Genomic DNA, 21,864 nt, shown 5'->3' on the forward strand with positions numbered 1-21,864 from the left:
CAGAGATATCAGAATCCACGTTTCAGTTCTACATGTTGGGCCGCAGCAAGCAAACATGTGTAAGAGAACTGCGCAGGCAAAGGCATCTCTACACGCATTTATCTAAGCACCAGCTCTCTATTGGCTGTACAACACACATTCATTTACGTGTAGAGCAAAGGCACGTGATGCATGCGCACAACTCCCTACGCATGTATGCAGGGAGTGCATAGACCCTGGCACAATTATTGCACAACTGTATTATTTTAATTTGTAATAGCTATGCTATTTAAGAAGCATTTGTTCCCCAGAGGTGGCAGCGCGTGCACAAGTAAACCCCTCCTTGGTACTATAACTGTTCAGAGGATACTAGTTTTAATGGCCTTGTCACATTTATTATACGTTAGCCCAACCCAAACTGCCTGTGCCCACAAACAGCTTAGATGCATTCTGCCGCTCTAAATAATGGGCTGCTAACATTGTGCAAGAGAACCCCAAGGGGGGAATGCATAGCAAAATGCATAACGGTAAATATGAAACTGCATTACCACAACGGGAAAGAGATGAGTGTATTTCCTGCTGGTGAGATACAAAGTGTATCAACAGGAGAGCATGTCACCAGCAAAGCATTTTCATTAGATCAAAGTCACTTTATCTGTTTACATCCTTTTGCCAAAAAGAAAGTCAGACTAATAATATATACTTTTGTGCTGGTGCTTTGTTGTGGGTTTGTAGCTATATTTTTATAAATACAGGTATACATAAACAACGTGTTCACACAAGTTCAGTCATATATTGTTACATCATCACATGAATATTACTTGTACCCAGGTTAAAATGGAATAATTTGCCAATCAATGCTGATACTGGAAAACCCAGGAATACTGACCCATCATCACTCCAGCTTCCTCTCTGCCACACTTGGAGAAACTACAGCCCTAGATATGACTGGTTATTGCTCCATCTCTAAGGCTGGTGCTAGCGTGTTGTGTACATATCCTTGGACTGCTTAGTGATACTTGATTAGAGCACCACATGGCTAAGCAAGCGCTCTTAGTCTTTATCTGCACAATACAAGCAGATGGCATTTTACTGTATCACTGTCACTTGAATGGTTCCTATATAAGGGCTCTGGCACACGGGGAGATTAGTCGCCCGCGACAAATCTCCCTGTTCGCAGGCGACTAATCTCCCCGGATTGCCATCCCACTGGCGAAAATGTAAGCCGCCGGTGGGATGGCACACACTGCACAGGCGATTTCAGCAAATCGCCGAAAAATGCCTCGCGAGGCAACTTTGGCGATTTGCCGAAATCGCCTGCGCAGCATGTGCCATTCCACCGGCAACTTACATTTTCGCCAGTGGGATGGTAGTTCGGGGAGATTAGTCGGCCATGACAAATCTCCCTTGTCACGGGCGACTAATCTCCCCGTGTGCCAGAGCCCTTATAAGACATTCTGTAAGCAACAGACTAGATGCCATTATATGATATCATGAGGCATCTGTTTTAGTTATTTACTGAGTGCTGCTCTTATTGTTTATTTGCATGGCACAAAACTGTTCTATTTGTATTAAGTGTGTCTTCTGGTATGAGCTTTGGAGCTAGGCAAGTATTTTTTAATGACTCACTTAAGGACAAAGGCACCTATGGGATTTGAGGCATTTTCCATGTTGCAATTTTATTATCCATGACATCTTCCATTGTCCTCTAGACCAGTGCTGTCAAACTGGCGGCCCCCCACCTGTCTGGCTGCTTTGATGGCTTACTCTTGTGTAAACTTTAAATGGTATCAGTACTGAGATTAACTGCCCCCCTGCATGGTTCTCACCTCAGATTCAGGATGTAATCCCCCCTGTATTGCTTAAACATGTAATCCCCTGTGTTATTCACACCTTTTAATCTCTGCATTGTTCACCCCCTGCAGTGTTCACACCTCAGGCTCAGACTGTAATCACCCACATTGTTCCCCTGTTCACACCTCAGACAGACTGTAGGAGCAGTAGAAACCCACAAATAATCCCTGCACACTACAAAAAGAACATATACTGAGGTGGTACTGTGCCATACAGCATAGGGCAAGCAGAGTATGGCGCGCACACACAGTCAAAGTATGGCGCACACACAGTCAAAGTATGGCGCACACACAGTCAAAGTATGGCGCACACAGGCAGGGCAGGGAAGGCAGAGTATGGCAGGTTTTTGCTGTACTACAACCATTATTATGGGTATGGTCATGTGATAACACAGGTGTGGTTTCAAGTGGGTGCAGTTTCAAAAAGGGGAGTGGTCAAAACTGGCTTCCATTATTGGCCCTCCACCACGTAGGTCGGAAAAATTCCGGCCCTTGGTACCACAGAAGTTGGACAGCACTGCTCTAGACAATCACCTGAAAGGATTTGTTCAAAGTTAGATGAACTAGCCCTTTTCGGTGATTTTTCACTAGGGCAATGGAGAGTGATTTCAAGCTTTGTTGCTACTAAAAAACACATTGCATTATTACCCCATGTGCCAATGTCCTAAAGTGTTGTATGGTCATACTTCGTTATTGCTGCCAGTTTTAAATTTTCCACATACAACAGGATGTATATTGCCCAAAGTATATAATTCATGCCTGAAAATCTGTTTTCAGCCATCTTATTCCAAATTCTTCTGTTCTTTTATCAGGCAGTTATTTTGCAAGGGAGGCACAACTTTAATTGCTAAAAGGAATACCTGTAAATATATCATTTAGGGGATTCACCCACCACCAGGTGTAAACAGCATTAAAACAGGACAAAACCGTGGAACTATTTCATTAATAATATATTCTTTGGTTATAAATGTAAAAAAATAAAATGTAAAAATAAATGAAAGGAATGGGGGGAAAAAAGGGGGGGAAATGTAAAAGGAATGAATTGAAAGGAGAACGCAGGGTGGAGCCAGGAAAGGAAAAGAGAAGATAATCTTTGCTTTTCCTGCAGTGCAAGAAGATGGCAACTTGTAGATGTAAATTGAATGCTCCCTTCATAAACCTATTTCTGTGTCTTACACAGTCTATACTTAAAAGATAATTGCATTATTCTTTTTTGGGCAGGAAAGGCTGAATCTCCTCTGGGTGAGGTCCAGGGTCACTCAGGCAGCGTTGAAGACGCTGAGAGTTGGGGCTTTCTTGGGGAATGAATACATCATCGGCACCAGGTGAAGGGGGCTCTTTTACGGTCATAGTGATTCCTGCCTCTTCTTCTTCTTCCTGTGTTTCATTCACCGTATCCACCGATTCTGGCGATGCTGGATCAATTGTGATTGTTGGGATATTCTCAGAGTCTGGTTTGGGTTCATAGGCAAGGGGGTCTGGTGAAGAGATTTAAGAATGAGAGAAATGTAAAGCAGGGAAGAAAGAAAGGAGAAACCAACGGCAACAGTGGAAAACAGTTATCTGAACATATTACATTAGAATCATACCACAAACTCACTTGCATGCATCGTAACCAGATATTATTCATCATTCTACTTTAGATTGTATTAGACTGTCAAAACTCTTTGCTGATGGGTTAATATGGGTTACTTCATATTCTTCACAACCTGTAAGCTGCCCAGTACTTACCTGAGCCAACTCGGGCTCTTGACATGGTAGGGGAATCCAGCTTGTGTGCAGGAACAGTCAAGTAATTGGTCACCTGTTAGAATCACATAAAATAGTGCCCCAGCATTAGACCCATGCAATGTATTCTCTACATACACAATTTTCTCCAGACAAATTTCTCACTTTTGCTTAGTTTATTTCTCCCTGTCTCAAAATCTGTATTGACAAAACTACATCTACAACTACATTGTGTGTGTCAAAAGTACATTTCTTCAACTCAGAAGTCAAATCTCTCTATCATTAAATGTGAACCCCACAGAACCATGAGTCTGTTGTGTTAACCTCACCCTCTGTTCCATTTGATGAGCTTTTTGTCTACGCAGTAACATCTGGTTCCAGGCTTCTTCATATGGGTCAGCCACCAAAGTGTGACGGTTATATGACCGAAGCTGTAATTTAAAAAAAAAAAAAAAAAAAAGAGGCTGTAAAGAATGGAATAAAAATACTAGGTGTTCCTTACTAAAACAGGTAAAAACATAAAAAGCAAGGTAAGTTACAAATAAATTAATAAGAGTTTATATATTTTTATTTTCTTTTGAAAGTATAAAGATGCAGATGATTTTGTGCTCAGATTATCCTTTATCTCTGCATTACTGCTTTTTTAGAAACCCACAGAACGCGTCATTAGAGGTAAAACATAATTTTCTCCATGTTTTATATCTTTGTCAGCCCTCTGTAACATAAATAACTTTTGCATTTGTGTATATTCAGCAGGGGTGTCAATTAGTAAATTACTTTACCCGTTGTCGTGTCTTTTGAAGATTAGTTCGTAGAATTTTGCGAATTTCTTCCTCTTTTCCCTTAGACAGAGTTGGGATGATTCTCTCAGACAGTTTTGGTTTAGGCTGAATATTTCTGTGAAGAAATGATTAAGAACTTCAATTTACCTGGACCTCTGAAGGTCACCAATAAAATAAATAAATAAATAAATACATACATATATAACAGGAGGCCAAAGGTTAGCAATTGACCGAGTCTGATAATTAGCTGAGCAGAAGTCATCTACCCTTAAAGCGGTAACGATGTACACCATAGGGGTGACCAGAGTAAAAAGTTAAGCGTGAAAACTGTGGTTGTTTATTATTTTGTTCCCTGTGCCTTTTAGGGGACACTTCTAGAGAGGAAAATAAATGTCTAGATAGGGCTCAGTTGAGCAGGGATTTATTTAGCCCTTTTTGCAGTTTTCTGACAAAGTAAAAAAGGAGATTGTGAGCTGTGTGACTACTGCTGAATTAAAAGGCAAAGTACTGTGACAGAATTTTGTGTCCCTGTCTCTTCTTAAAACACCACAAAATTATGTAATTATGTATGTATTATATGATATTTAGAATGTATATGTAATTATTATAATATATCTCATTTCAGTCCCTGTCAGGAGCAGGGAAAGGCACATTTTATATGTAATAAATAAAACCATGCATCACTCACTCCACCTCCCTTATTTCAATATCTGACACAAATCAAACTCTTAATTCAGCATTCTTTGTTCCGATATGTAACACAAACAAATCCTTTCCTGCTTTCTCATGGTTTCATTGTTTGATGCAAATGAACCTAGCGTGCAGACTCACTGCATTGACACAGTAGACACTGTGGAGGGGATCTTTCCAATGCCACCACTTTCCACCAACTCAATTGCCTGCTTCATCTCCATCTTGTGGTAGAAGGCAATAAGTTGTGGTTCTGTAGATCTTTCTCCAGCAATAAGGCACTTTTTCACATAAGTCTTATTAAAGCGATTCAGTCTAGGCAAAAAGAGAAAAAGATAATCTAGTTTAAAATATATCACTAATGTCAGATAATATAAGAACTATTATCAAGTCTAAAACACAATTTTCAAAACAACTCATGCGTTATTTTCCACAGGGTTGTATGGATCTTCTTACTCCGTCCCCACACTTCACCTTAGATGCACTTCAACAGAAGCACCAAAATACACAAAAACACATGGCGCACAGACAGTTATGAGCTCCATGACCTTCAAAGTCAGAGCTGCAGCAATCAAAAGCACCCCTCCCCCATGTCAGCTATTTGTTTCCTATCCAAATAAATTAGAAACAGTTTGTCTATGGACAACTCTTCTACCTGTAGGTACATCCAATATATACTGGAACGTGTGTTACTGGATTAATACAGTCTTTCTTTAAGCAGCAGAAGCACCAAATAGAGCAGCACTTAAATTCAATTATACAATTACACTCAAAATTATCCATGGTTCTGTCAGAGAGTGGGCATCTTTTAACCCTGTAGAATTCTCCGAGAAGAACCTTACACTTAAATGGAGTAATTTCCCTGGTAGATTTTTTTTATTGATACACACATTAACATGAGATAAAAAAAAAAGTTTGTAACCTACTTGTCTTTCCAATGGTGGTGGCCATAATGCCCACAGATATCCTCTATACCAGTCAGAAGGTGATCTAAAAACTGGAGGGGAGAGAAATGGCAAACCTAAGACTACGGTGGGAAAAATATTATAAAATATATTGATGAAAATAAGTGGTACATTTATATAAGACACAGATGCTAAAGCAAGTGAAATATTAAGAGAGCTTGGGAAAACAAAGTTGAGAATGAAACACTGATATCAGTACAGTTGTGCCGGTTTCCTTTCTCCTTTCTACCATTAACTGGTTAATTCCACAGTGGAACCTGACAAACAAAAAAAGGAGCAAGGGATAATTTACCTGCGTGTGTATCTCTTCATTTATTGACCGCTTAGATTCTTGCTTCTTCTTCACTGCGAGAAGCTCTACCAATGGTCGAATTGTCATGCCCTAAATAGAGTGGGATTTTGGGAATAAGCACTTATTTTCTGTTTGATACATTACTGGAACTGTAGCTGAATAGCAAATTTAAAAAATATCTGTAACCTTGCTGACCCCAGACCAAAAGGTTTGACCACCACAGAAATGTTGAACCAAGTCCTACAACCTACTAGGATATCAGAATCTCTATACAGGGTTTTATATGAACTTTTATATGAAAAGTTGCTGGCAATCCATTTTATAAAACTGTCTGGATGTGTTGAGCATGGTATTTTAGACCGCAGTTGCCACTCCTTGAGTGTTATGAATATTTAAATGCAACATCCCCCCAAGACAGCTTATTCCTATTAGAAGGTAGAGGTATGGGATCCATTATCTGAAAACCAGTTATCCAGAAGGCTCTGAATTACAGGAAGTTCATCCTACAGACTTAATTTTAAACAAAAAATGATTTGCAATACACCATTATTCTGCTATAAATGCAAGGGTGATTGATTCTGCTATTTACTTGAGTGGCAATGCAGAGTCATGTGCTGTTCTATTTATGTTGAGAGTAAATGCAAACCTTTTGTATGAAACTAGATATTAACAAAAAAAACCCCCTCAAAATTAAATGTTTTTGCCTATGACAACCTTGCTATCCACAAATCTCTGGCAGAGAAAAGCATTAGGTGATGTATGTTTGGCTGGTGATCTTGTGATGCCTTCACAGATCGGCTTACAGTAGTTACCTATATTAAATGGCCGAAGCTATCCAGACATATTTTTAGCCAAAAAGTATCTGCCTATTTCATCTAAATCTATGCCCTTAGTTGAAACAATCAATGATGAATTGAATTCTGTTTTGAAGCAATGGCAAGGCCATATATCAGGAGCATGGGGCTTTAGTGAGCAGCTGCATATTGCTATTGCATTTTGGGGCAGTGATGAATCGCACTTCTCCATGTGGGAGTTTGAAAGATGATCTGGGTTTGGCAGAAGCTAGGAAAGCACTTCTTGCCTTAATGTGTATAATGCCAACTGTAAAGTTTGGTGGAGGAGAAATAATTGTCTGAGGTTATCTTATGGTTTTGGAAAGGTTCCCCATAGTGCACAGTAACATTGTTGACAAGTGTGTGCATTGAGGCAACAGTTTAGCAAAGGCCCAGCACAATAATGCCCCGGATGCACAAAGCAAGGTCTGTACAGTATGGGTTTGAGATGATTGTGACTGGTCCGCATAGAGCCCTCATTTCAACCTAAACAAAAATCTGTGGGATGGATTGAAAGACTGAGCCAGTCCTGATCCCCTACAGCAGGGGTTCCCACCCTTTTAAACTATGAGCCACATTTAAATGCAAAAAGCTTTGCAGAGTAACACAAGCATTAAAAAAAGTTCCTGGGATTGCCAAATAAGTTCTGTGATTGGCCATTTGGTAGCCCCTATGTGGACTGGCAGCCTACAGAAGGCTCTGTTTGGCAGTACATATGGTTTGGGAGCAACAGCCAAGGGGTTGGGGAGCAACATGTTGCTCATGAGCCACTGGTTGGGGATCACTGCCCTACAGTGTCCAACTTCACAAATGCTACTCTAAATGGAATCAAATCCTGGCAACTAGTGAAAAATCTGTTATAGCATTAAAGAGACAACATCCTTGTTTTTGGAATGAGATATTGGAAAGGCAAATAACCAAATACTTTTTTGGTACATTGTTCTTACAATGGAGTCTAAAGCTTTTTTTTCTTTGGGAGAACCATGCAAGTTTAAACCATTGGTGCCATTCTATTTTACAACAGAGAACTTTACTAGTGGTTAAGTTCTGCACCTACACAAACCCAAAACAGAAGTGGAAGTAAATTTGCTCCCACGCAGCTTAAAATAATGAGGAAAGCATGTTTTTAAAAAATCTTCCTCTCTGCTCAAATCTTGCCAAAGGCCAAGACCATGTTGATACTGTTCCAACTTCCTTTTACGCCAAAAGGGCATCTGCACCATCCCATATGCTCAGCATTCACAAATTCACTCTCCGATATTTCATCTACCCCTTTCTTAGCTCACCTGAACAAAGACTGTAAAGAATATCACTGTGATGATTGCAGTTAGGAACATTTCTCTAGGAAAGTGATTATCATCCAGAAGGTATCCCAGTGAAAAAGCAATAGCTCCTCTTAGACCTCCATATGCAATGATGAACTGGTCCTTGGGGGTCAGCTTCACTATACGGAATTTGTTTATGAACCATGTTAGGCCCAAGACACCTGTAGAATGAAAAGAAAAAAAAAAAAAAACAGTCAAAACCTTAATGACAACCAATAATACACATTTTCCAACTGACTGTTCTTTTCAAAGGACTCGAAGTTGGATAGCAGTGTGGCATGAGATGGGTGTATAATTACAGGGATCCTTTGCATCCACGTGCCCTGTCCTTTGTGCCATAATTACAGATAAGCATGTACACTCACCTAAAGGTTTATTAGGAACACCTGTTCAATTTCTCATTAATGCAATTATCTAATCAACCAATCACATGGCAGTTGCTTCAATGCATTTAGGGGTGTGGTCCTGGTCAAGACAATCTCCTGAACTCCAAACTGAATGTCAGAATGGGAAAGAAAGGTGATTTAAGCAATTTTGAGCGTGGCATGGTTGTTGGTGCCAGACGGGCCGGTCTGAGTATTTCACAATCTGCTCAGTTACTGGGATTTTCACACACAACCATTTCTAGGGTTTACAAAGAATGGTGTGAAAAGGGAAAAACATCCAGTATGCGGCAGTCCTGTGGGCGAAAATGCCTTGTTGATGCTAGAGGTCAGAGAAGGGTATTAGTATGGTGTTCCCAATAATCCTTTAGGTGAGTGTATAAACTTAAGAACCTTTGTGAATGACTGTGCAATTTTACAGTATATACATATTTTGCATTTAGCACTCGTATTTGTAAGTATGCCCTAATGAGCATTAATGAGTATTTAAACCTTAAGCAGCCTTTACAAATAAACAAAACAAACTACTGATTAGCAGAATACAATGACAGATTAAAAGACAGAAGGTTCCATTTCAGCTGTAGAAAGTTTTTACATTTTTTAGAAAAATGTACAAAAGATACTGTTTTTTTCCATAATCATATTACGACATGTCTAGCCAGTTGTCAGATGTTGTTCAGTTAGTGCTGGGCGGTATACCGGTAAAAACCGAACACCGGTTTTTTTTTAAAAAACGATATCAATTTTTTACATACCCCCATACCGGTGTGCGCGCTACCTGGCAATTTTTCCGAATACTTCCGGGTGCGCGCGCACGTGACGTCAGCGCGCACGTGACGTCAGCGCGCACAGTAAGGTATTTGGGTTCATACTTTGTGCCAGTGTGCCACTTCAGCTTACTCTGGTCAAGTACATTTACTGATGCAAGGGAATCCTGCGACTATTAACAGCCTGAACCTGAGAAAATTTCAGCCCATAGCGAATTGCATCATTAACCACAAGTGACTTGCACCAAGTGAGTTGAATTCTAATGTCATTATTAATGCCACACATTAGAAGTTATGCCATCCAAACACAAATGCAGAGGGGAGAACCCATGTACTGCAGCCTTAGCACAATGTACTGAAACAGATAGCAATTTGTGTCCATGTTGGTGCATAGTCTGTTGCAGTAACTTAGCATCTGCCCGCAATTAAGCAAAAACTCTGCTCTGTGGGAAAAAACTTTGGCAATTTTTGTCCAAATTTGCACATTGTGTTTGGAAATAAGCCTTTTAAGTTTTTGTTTAAAAGCTTAATCCCTCACAATTATAATATAGGTAATATGCGGATGGGGGGGTGTTTGGGGTGGCGGGGTGAGGGGGGTGTGGATGGGGGGTGTTTGGGGTGGTGGGGGGGGGTGCAGATGGGGGGGTGTTTGGGGTGGCGGGGGGGGTGTTTGGGGTGGTCACCTAATCATGCATGGGGAAAAAAAAATACCGTCAAATACCGTGATACCGATATAATTTTGAAAAATACCGTGATATAAATTTTTGGTCATACCGCCCAGCACTATGTTCAGTCATATATAATTTTGCCCCATTAAATTATGTTGCACTCTGCATTAGAATTAGTCGACTCACATTACACTCATCAGTACCTTAAATACTTAACCCATCAAATTCATAAAAATGTGGGCACCATTCAAATAATTTATAAAAATCCAAAAGGGATGTTAGTTTGATTTATTTATTAAATAAACCTGGACATATTTTCAACCTGATGTGTTTCATGCTTTATAATCATAAGCAGGATGGCTAAGTGCTAGGGCAGAACAAATGGCAGTTTGGAAATATGCTACTGCTTTTTTTTTTAAAAAAAATGTGATCAAAGTAGCTTGAGTGATTGAGCCTTCTATAAATTCTGTTTCTCCAGCGAAAGGCCTGAGCCCTCCTTTCACCTTGGCAGTTGGTTGGTTTAAGATACATGCATATCCATAAATAGAAAAGACACTACAGAATAGATAAAAACATATATTAAAATATTTATATGTGGTAGCATACCAAGAACACGAGCTACAAAACAGAAGATAAGTGTACTGATGACATAGGGCCAATTCCATTTATGAGGTCCAGCCACAGTTGAGACCCCAAGGAAGATGAAGATAAGGGTTTCGCTCACACTGCTCCACATCTTCAGAAAGTACTTGATGGTTGTATGGGACTTGTGGGAGATGTTGGCCTCAACATAGGGTCTCATTACAACTCCAGCAGCAATGAGACTGCAGTAATAAGAAATACATCATCAGTGTCCAGGTAAAATTAAAAGCAAGATATAAGAAAGATTTCCCTGGAAGTACCATAACAAGGTTTGATTCTTTGCAAGGGAGAGTTTGCAATACAGAGGAAGAAACGTATAGAACACCAATATGAAATTAGAAAAAAACCCTAAAAAGGTTAAAACATGTAGGAGAGAAAAGGAACTCACGCCATGATGCCTGAGAGGTGGAAGAGTTCTGCTGACAAATATGCCATATAGCTATAGAGGAAGACGAACAGCGGCTCAATGACACGGATGTGGGAGGTGAAGCGGGAGGTGAAAGCAGCAATTATTCCATACACCAAACCAACAAACACTCCACCCAGGGCCACCACTAGGAAACTCAAGAAGCCTAGGGAGATATCACGGAATGTGATTTGCTCCAGGGCAGCAAACTCTTCAAACAAGTGGTACAGGACCTAAGGAAAAAGTACAAAATGTGAGCTTGGGGAGAAATAGGCTTGATTTTTGGCTGGACAAAAAGGTAAGGGAGGGGTCAAGAAATCTAAATAATGTTGGTATAAACCTGACAAAGTTACAAAAACCTATTTAAACCTAAGCTAAAAGGATATTACATTTTGGTGTACACTGGCTTTAGAAATTTACCATTAGAAAAAAAAAGTGGCTAGTTGTCACATCACTGGCTGAATCCAGACCTACTGGGTTACGGTGCAGTTACTAGCAATTTAAATCTCCTTGCACCTTGAAGTGAAATTATATTTTGATATAAGGACAGACACGTACTGGGGCCCATTTACTATGATGTTGATAACTCCAAACAGTGCCACAATGTATTTATAAACTACACTGAGCACCACTGTGGGACATGTCTTTAAACAGAAGAAGACCTGTACTCACTCATACTACATGTACCTCTGGAATGCCCCCATCATTTCCATATTTACCAACTATAAAATCATGTTGCAGGTGGCATGTGTTTAGTCTGGGACATGCAGTTTGATCAATCCTCTCTATGCCTAAACATTTATTTTTCAGTGCTCCAATAATTATGCTGAAATTATTTTCACCACCTGAGATAATATACGATTATAGGAATAGAAACTCACCACAGTGACAGCATCATTAAGCAAGGACTCCCCAAACACCAAAATGTGGAGCAGATCATTGATGTGGATCTCCTCAAAAACAGCCAGAACAGCCACTGGGTCCACTGCTGAAATGATACTGCCGAAGAGCAGGTTGGCCAGGAGGCCCACATTCCTAAGGTCCTCCCCACCAATCTGGCAAACAGCAAAGAGAAGGGAGCCCATAAAGAAGGCATTCCAGAGCGTACCTATTACTGCAAACATTAAGATAGTTCCCAAATTCTCAGAGAAAGGACGCAGTGGCAAGAAGTACCCAGCATCCAGAATAATTGGTGGCAGCAGAAACAGGAAAAATACATCAGATTTTAATACAGGTGGTGTTTCCCCAACTGCCTTGATAAGACCGCCCACAAGTAGACCCACGACAATCAACAAGCAGCTCTCAGGGACCACGCCGGATAATGTGGGGATCACATGGAACCCTGGGAAAAAGATAAAAAAGGTTTTACTAAGCATGGTTTCTAGAAGGATAGTAGCAGCACTTCTACTTTAGTCCATAGCTATCCACCTTCCTTCCAGGATCTCCCACCCTTGGATGACATCCTTCTTTCATAAACTTGATTTTCTGAGACAGAATTTAAATTAAACTCGTAACACATTAAAAAACAGACCAGCAGAAGTTTAAAAAAAAAAAACCCAAAAAACAAACATAAGTTCTAGATTAAGACCACAATACAAGTTTACAGTTTTTGTCAATTTGCTGCAACAGCCCTGTTTTATCATTAGTCTTTAGACCAGTGATCCCCAACCAGTGGCTCGTGAGCAGCATGTTGCTCTCCAACCCTTTGGATGTTGCTCCCAAGGGCCTCAAAGCAGGTGCTTATTTTTGAATTCTTGGCTTGGGGGCAAGTTTTGGAGGCATAAAACCAGGTGTACTTCCAAACAGAGTCTCCTATAGGCTGGCAGTCCACATAGGGGCTGCCAAATAGCCAATAACAGTCCTTATTTGGCACCCCCAGGTACATGTTTCATGCTCGTGTTGCTCCCCAAGTGTTTTTACACCTAAATGTGGCTCACGGGTAAAAAAAAAAAAAAAAGGTTGGGGATCCCTGCTTTAGACTAAATATCAGCAAATATTCAAACCCTAATTTATTAAACATAAATAGAGATTTGATTCAGCATTTTTACATTCACAGGGAATAAATGTTCGCTGCTCTGCCTAAAAAACATTTGTCTATTTTAAATTGTATTATTTTTTCACAAAATACACTCATGTGAAATTATACCCCATGTAAATTTTCTTATTTCCAGTACAATTACTGTGAGCACTAATCACACTGCAATTATTTTATTTATTTAAATTTTTCTTTATGTCTTGTTTGTGCCCCTTAAACGTTTGTTGCACTGCAAGGCTAGTGGAATTGGAATTTAGTGGATTTTCGGTGATATTAGTGCATTCAGCATTGTTATTGATTGTGATTGTGGTCTTTAAATGTGAGCACAATTTTCTTATTCTGGGGCCTGGCCATGCCATGCTTAGTTTTGTAAATATATCTATGCATAGTGGATATCAGTATGCATACTGGGTAACTGCTTAGAAGACTGCTATCTTCGTACATAAGGACACATGGATGTAAAGAAATTTTTAGAGGTTTAAAAGACTTTAAATTGACATTACATACCTTAGAAAGACACATATTCTGCTAAATTTAAAATAGGTGTCTTTTTGTTCCAAACATATATGCTTTTGCAGGGTAAACAAGTCGGTGCAATAATCTGGTACTGAAGTGGGTACATTAAAATTATACATTTCAAACTACGCATTTATTAAAACCTGCTTCTCCAGCACCCAGACTGCTAATTACTGGTCTGATTCCAAGATTAGGTATGTTAAACATACAGGAAGGTTAAATGGCTCCTGGTGAAACTGACCATAATGCATATATGTGATTTAAAGCTCTGTAAAGACTTATGTTAATGATGTATAATTTCTGTACTGCACAGTTGAATATGTCAGAACAATTATAGATACACACACATTGTATAACATTAACACTGCTTTGGGGAACACTTTGGCACTTTAGTTTAGGAACAGCAAAGTAGGTGTTGTAACAACTGTGAAGGGTCAAGCCAAGAATAGCAAGGGTGGTTGAAGGACAGGACAGAGGTGCAATGACAAGGAAATGTGTCTGTTAAGCAGGGAATGGAAGGTCAGTACAGAAATAGAAGATGGGAATACAATACTATTATTTTATCTAAAAGCAGAACCCTATTCAGGAGTTAGCATTACTGGAGCTGCTGTCACTCTTATTTTGCAGTGGTTGCCCAGTGTTAAATAAGTCATATGTACAAAGGTGTAAATGAAAGCTACAGCACAAAAAAGTAATGGTGCTACTACACAAGAATCTCTTGTGACATCCAGAAATATTGAGTTTTTACTTGAATGAAAATAATATTTTGAATCCATATGCTCTGCTGCAAAGCTTTTGGCTTTCTCTAAGACTTTAGCTTTTTTTATGTTTGTCTCAAAACATGAAAAGTACAATGGGTTTCCAGCACACTTGTGAGGAGTTTATCAGAGGGGTGCACGCAGCATCATATGTTCACCTCCACATACCTTCAGACTTCAATATATCGGAATTTGCAGCACTCCGTCAAAACATGAAGCCAGGAAAAAATTTGATTTACTACAGTGTCTTCAATGCTGCCAAATTCTGGAAACACCAAAATATACTGATACTTGCCACTAAATATTCCTAAGTATGGCGTGTGTGAAAAATTCTATACCTATGCAAAGAGTATGTACATTGGGCAGACTAGGTGCACATTACAAGCACAAATAACGGGAGAGGGATTATGTTGCTGAAATCCTATACTTAAATTGCTGGGCAGGGACAATTATTAAATGCAGGGTCTAAAAGTTTTAAAAAAGGAGTTAAATACAGCTTCTTAAAATGCAAACAACTGCACACATTGCACTTCTCTAGTATGCAATTGCCATAACTATTAAGCATCACTGTCTCATATAGGATACAGAATAAGCATTTGCTCCATAGCTAGTGGAGGCTTTTAGGCTCTTTGATGCTTGCAATACCCTCCCACTGCCCTATCTTATACTAGGATTGAGGCAGAAGTACACAAAAGAGCCTAATTCTAGTTTTGCTCTCAATTGCAAAAAAGCAAAGGCCTAGGCAGCTGGGACTGTAAATTACAGAGGTGCCATAAAGGAGATCTGGGGGTAAGTTTAATATTCACAGTGGGATGAAACTAACAGTTAGAAAAACTGAATTACATAGTTTTCAAGTAGCTGAACAAACCATTAGTAGGATAAAGTTGTACTTTAATGCAATCAATACAAGAACAGAAAAGTCAAATCTATGAATCACCCTGGGTACATAAAAAATCTTTTCACTGATAACATTCATACAGGATAATTTTTTTAGATATGTGCCTCACCCACTGCGATCTGTGACTCTAGAATTGGTCAGGAGGACACCGTATCAACTGCAGACAGAAAGTACAATATTCACTGGCACTTCCACTTACCAGAGTCAAAAAAACCAGCAACACTACTATATCAAATTGGTGTTATTATCATAAAATGGTATGACAAGCTGGAAACATAAAAAGAAAATATATTTTGTTTAAAACAAGTTCAGTTGCTTTTCAACCTAGGCCTACTCCATGCATACAATGTCAAGCTTGCTTGTAAAAACTGGGAGTATAACAAAGGTTATTAGTATTGAGGCTTACTTTGTCATCTCAGACTATGAAAAAGGTATTTGTTTATGTTCTGGAACAAAATAATATCAATAGACTGCCACAAAGCCCTCAAAGAATACTTATACAGATACATTTAATTTTCAATATGTTGATCTTTACTCTTTGATCCTACAGCAGCCTGAACTTCTAGGCCCAACTGCAACTGAAAGCAGTATCTGTCTGGCTGTTCTTTTCTGTTTTACTGGTTCTGATTACTTAAAACAATGTAGCAGAAACCAGCTGATTATCAGACCTTGCGGAGAACTGAAGGAATAAACAAATGCGGTTTTCAATAGCAAATATGTTTACAAATAATAATAAAATTAAAACCACCAATAATGTTTAATGTTATCTGCTAGGAGTTTGCATGGGTTGCTTCTGGGTACTGTGGTTTCTCCCCACATTCCGCAAAAAAACATACAAGCAGGTTAATTGGCTCCTGATGAAACAGACCAGAGTGAACCGTTCCACATTAGGTTCCACATTAGGAAAGGTTGGCCTTTCACATCACAGCAGTGTTAAGTCTGAATGAATTTTGTAGTGCAATTCTTTCTATTTTTAAATTAAATCCCTGCAGTTTTCTAGCAATGATAGCAAGATAAAAAGATATTCATCCTTGAAAATTAGCTACCAGTATAATGCTAATGGTGTATGTAATTTTCAAGTGGCATTAAAACACAAAAAGCTTTTTCACTTTTACTAACTTTTGTCCCACATTGTGGAATTTATAGCACTATATGGTAGCTATGATACCAAGTTGCTGTAACAGAGCACTGAGTGCCCAAAACAAAAAACAAAAAGATATATATGAAAAGTGCAGCCACACAGCTCATTAGCATTCTCACTACAGCGAGAGCCAACACCTTTCCTCTATCCCCTCAAATCCAGTTTTACTAGTCATGAGGTCAAATTGCACAATGACCTACAGAAAGACTTCTGAATAAAAGCACAGAACAGGCAGTTACTTTTTGAAAAGTAAATGAATCGGGATTTCCAGAGCCACACCTTTTGGCACATATTTCAGATTGTTTTTAGGCCTCAGTAATCACTTTCTATTGTGTATATTTTTGGGATCACCAAAATTAATCCCTCAAAAGAACTGCAGACTATTTCAACAGTACAAAATATAGGAACACTCATTTACTGCAGAGCCAATACAAAAAAGAAATAATTTTTGCTACGTATTCTGAACTTCACTTCCCAGCATCCTGAGCAGTTTATTTTTAAAATAAGGTTATTTTATGAAAGAGCAGCAGAAAACACTATGTAAAAATTCCTTAGAATTGCGGGGTTACTAGCTTTGTTTCTTGATAAACTGAGATTTTCCACTAGTACTTTTGTCACACAATAAGTGTAAGATTTCACACGTTATTTGTTTGTTGCCTTGATAATAGTAACCATGAATACCTTTAATGATTCTCTACTTATGGAATTCTTTGTGCTTTTAGTAATTGCACACCACAAAGGTATATCGTTTTTTCCCATTTTTTTTCTCAGGCACTCAGTATTTACTTTTGTTCTCTTCACAACTTTATTATGTGAACATGTAGTGCTTTATAATCTCTTGGCCTTTATAAAAAGCAGTTTGTTTTATACAGTGAACGAGGTGCACACAGGTAACCTTAAACATTTAGTAATTAATTCTTCTCACCCTTACACCAAAGCTCAAAACCGATGAAGGAATGATTTACATAGTGCTGTTATAACTATCTGGTCTAATGATCATTGCTTTACAGCTGTATTTCGCAAATATGCATAGTTAAATATACCTGTGAAATTAAAGAGGTAGTTCATTTAAAAAATCGTATTGTTTTAAATATGGCTCAGAGTAAGCCATGTCCTGATGACATCAGTCAAAAGGGATGTCTATGAGCCAGATATGCCAAATTTTATTGCCCCCCAGTCTTTTTAAGGGCTTCATAGACTCCATTGTGTGACATTTTAATCTGTCCTTCAAACTTGCAGTATGACATACTCAACTCAACATACTCAATTATTACACTTGGGGGCACATTCATCAAAATACGACAGGTTCGAATGCAAAAAATTAGTATTTCTTTCTAAAGTTTACTTTTGTGTATTTTCTGCAATATTTTCGTTAATTTGCGCGACTTTTTCATATTTTTCGTACTTTTTTGCGACAAAATCATTCAAGCTTTGGTATCGTGACTTTCCTTGGGCCAGGTTGGAGCTGCAGAGTGCCATAGAGTCCTATGGGAGATTTCCAAAATCATGCACTGAAGGTTCAAAGTCAGAAAGGTTTTCCCGCCATTTACGACCGTTCGGATATGAAAATTTCGTGATTTGCGCAAACGATCGTTTCAACACAAACTTCAGATCATAAGTACGAAATTTTTGTATTCAAACGAACTGAATTTTCATGACTTTTCCAAACATCAGAAATTAATGGATTTCATGATTCGGATTCGTACTTAGATTAATCTAGCCCTTGGTGTGATCTTTGTTGGTCCACCACACCAAAGAGGGTAATGATGGTGTTGAATTGCCTATATTTGTGCAGTGGACAGGTGGAGTCCAAATTGTCAGGCTAATGCCAGATGTGGTGTATTCTCGGCACACCGAAAACACTTACAGAGAATGCGCCCCTACGCTGCAAAAATCTACTACTAGAGCCTGCACCTGGAAGCATTGAATACGCTCGGGTGCAGGCACATGTGGTGTATTTCTGCCGGAAACTGCATACACCAACATTTTCAGGCAGAAATACGGTACTTGTACCGGCACCCTTGAGTATTCAGGCACAAGCAGGAGGTTTTTACAGTAGCAGGGCGGATTCTCGGCAAGTGTTTTCCAGCTTGCCGAAAATATATCACATCTGGCATTAGCCTAAGAATTTGGTTTTGTAAATTCTTTACAGCCCAGTGAGCATCAATAACCATTAATTTAATTGGGATCTCGTTATATAGTTATAGCGCGAAAAAAAGATTACTTCTAGGCCAAAATACTGAGAATTTAAAAGGGTTTACAAACTTTCAAACACCACTGTAAGCTTAGGGAAATTAAAGACATTTTTCAAAAAATAAAAATAGAAATCAAATGAAATTTTTATTCTGCATACTACTGTCCTGAAAACTCAGCTGGGAGCGTTTAGAACACAACATTCTGTGCTTTTCTCATTCTTTAAAAACACTTTTAGAACCTTTTAACTAAAGTGGAACAATTTTCCATATAAACTCCCATATCTTCTGTAAAAGCATTAGTAACTGAAATGTGTGCAAGCACAGGATACTTGATGGCAATTTTTGATTCTACTGAACAAAAAGAATTACACAGAAAACAAAATAAAGCAAAACCTGTGACAGTATCATCTGATCATCTTGAGCCCCAGGGCGTATCTGTTCTATGTTCATCTGCATGCAAACAACTACATTATATTCTATTAAAAACAGAATTTGACTAACTGACTCAGAGTACTGCCAAATGTTGCTAATCACCAGTCCAAGCAGCAAAATAAACCACTTTCTATAGGTGGTTTATAACTAACTCATGTATGGGATTGTGAATGTTAAATGAAAAGCAGCACTGTAAGCACGCACGTAAGCAGCACTCATGTAAGAGACTATGTAATGTAAAATGATATCCCCAATTTGACATTACTTCTATAAAACAAAACTTCCTCCTGGGCACTACCAACAATCACACAGGTTGTTAAATATAACATAGCCATAGTTCTATACATTCAGCAGAACACGGCTTAAAGCTTTTATATTACACTTTTAAGATACCACTTTTAAGTTCAGAGGAGAGCTTTACTCAGTGCTTGCCTACCAAGGTGGGGTGGTGTTCTCTATAACTAACATTAAAATATATATGGTAGAGGCCGCTATCCAAAAATATTGCAAATTTATTTACAAACCAGACAATTTATAAACCATAATAAAACAAAAAACAGTTCATCTATCAAAAATATTGTATGGAAGTTTTCCTTTTGTAAAACAAATATTTAACAAGCCATTATATTAAATTGCTATTGAATCTGATAGCACCTTATTTAAGGAAATAGTAAAATTATTTATATTTACATTTTGTGATACTAGCTTATTAGCTTTTATTATTTATAATAATTGTAATTCCTCCTCAGAAACTGTGGCTGCTCCTTTTCCCATGTTTACTAAGTTATGTGTACTCATACAATCTCCATCACACAAATATTTGTTAAAGGTGTATTATTATATTTAAAAAAAAATCCATATTATCTTTTAATTTAGAGATAACAGACCTTAGCAACTGAAGCCTGAGTTCTTGTTACAGTGTTACCCTGTATGTTTGGGGTTAAACTTCTCAGAACCTTGTTTGTTGTGTGACTGATAGGGATCTGAGACTGCAAGCTCCACTGGGCAGATTGATGTAAATGATGAACAGTCTCTGCAAAGAGCTGCATACACATAAAGTAATATGTAATTAATAATTTTAAAAAATGCATTAATAGAAATAAAAAAAGAGAACTAATTAACATAACTTTTTGGTGGAAGATTGTTGGCTGAAAACTGACTCATTTGCTTCTTCCTGGCAAACCAAGACATGTATTCTGATAGCATGTAACACCTGTCATTACTCACCAAGTTTCATAAGTGATGCCAGAAGGATCCATAATGCTATCTCAAAGGGCATCCGAATACGAGTGTAATCCAGATCAAGAACAGGGAAAGCTTTCTTTTTTCCATGATGCCCTCCTTCGTGACTGTGATTGGTACTATCATGGTGGGTATCCTCAAACACATCATAGGCATCAGTTATGCCAGGATGACCAGATTCAGGAGGATAACTAGCCTCACTAAATACTAAGGGTATCAGAGTCAAAATAAATATATAGCCAAAGTAGTTTAGAAACAATTTCTTCTCCATTATTAATTACTGGACCCTGTGTACCTAACAACGTGATTTAAACACCACTTGATAACACACCTGCATAAAAGTATGCATCAGCCTGCTATGGAATGGCTTTGTGTACACACACATATACATATATATACACACAAGAACAAGCAAGACTAACTACTTCTGTGTATCCCCATAGACAAGGACAAGGCTACATGTACTCCCAATACAACCAAGGCCGCCATCGGGGAATGAAAGGAGGGCAGCCGTCACAATCTCTGTGGGTTTTGTGGTTTAAAGGATTTCCCGGCTATGCTGCACTTATTCAATTACCGGCCCCTTTGCTTTCAGTGAGCTACAGACTTTGGGAGGAATTCCGGTCGCTAAAGTGCCTGTATGTTCTTTCCCCTACACAGCTTATAATGCCAAACAGTCCCGAGTTCCCATACACAGCCACCAGCCCCGTACGCTACTTAGACCTCCCGCAAAATTGTTAACTGCAGGTTCCCAGCCTCCTGTCTTTAAGAAAATCTCAACGCCCCAAGTCTCATCTCGCGAGACTTGCGTCACGCCCACAGGTAAGAGCAGTGACGCATCACGTAGACGCCTTGTGGGAGTGAGCAGTCGGCGGGGTTCAGAAGCTGGAAATGAGTTGCCGTAGCTCAACTTTAAATCTATTTTGTCTACTTCTGTTAGAGGGAAAGAAACAGCAGAGATTTTAGTGTGTTGTTTTATGCCTTTCCGTCTGTCACCTTAGTCCCCAGTGTTATTAGAAGTCATTTATACATGTTGCTCAGACTTTTGAATTGTGCCAGGGCGCTAATACTTTTTCCTGGTTGCCGACAGCATACCTCCTAACATTTTGAAAATGGAAAGAGGGACAAAAAGAAATGATATTTTTAAAACCACACCCCTTAAGTACCACTCCCATTTGACTATATTTGGAAGGTTAATTTCAACACATTTCTGGGGGGTTTGGGGTCTTGTTTTATGTATTATTAAAGTTTTGTTAAAAAAGCTGAAATTAAGCTGGAAGTCTTGGTTCCCCCAAGAGACCTGTTTAACTTATTATTTACAATTGTATCTTAAG

General features: G+C 38.8%; 1 protein-coding gene across 1 annotated transcript; it reads right to left on the reverse strand.

The window, feature by feature from the left end:
• Positions 1–2,427: 2,427 nt before the first annotated feature.
• Positions 2,428–21,338, reverse strand: slc9a1 (solute carrier family 9 member 1). Its single transcript, XM_002934657.5, has 12 exons — positions 20,516–21,338; positions 12,195–12,655; positions 11,296–11,546; positions 10,872–11,089; positions 8,409–8,608; positions 6,290–6,379; positions 5,959–6,029; positions 5,174–5,347; positions 4,343–4,457; positions 3,890–3,991; positions 3,564–3,636; positions 2,428–3,310 (listed from the first exon to the last, which is right to left on the reverse strand). The coding sequence occupies exons 1-12, from the start codon at positions 20,799–20,801 to the stop codon at positions 3,036–3,038; spliced, it is 2,316 nt and encodes a 771-aa protein (XP_002934703.2). The 5' UTR covers positions 20,802–21,338; the 3' UTR covers positions 2,428–3,035.
• Positions 21,339–21,864: the final 526 nt, after the last annotated feature.

This window comes from Xenopus tropicalis, chromosome 2 (genome assembly GCF_000004195.4).
Source record: "Xenopus tropicalis strain Nigerian chromosome 2, UCB_Xtro_10.0, whole genome shotgun sequence".
Classification (NCBI taxonomy): Eukaryota; Metazoa; Chordata; class Amphibia; order Anura; family Pipidae; genus Xenopus; species Xenopus tropicalis.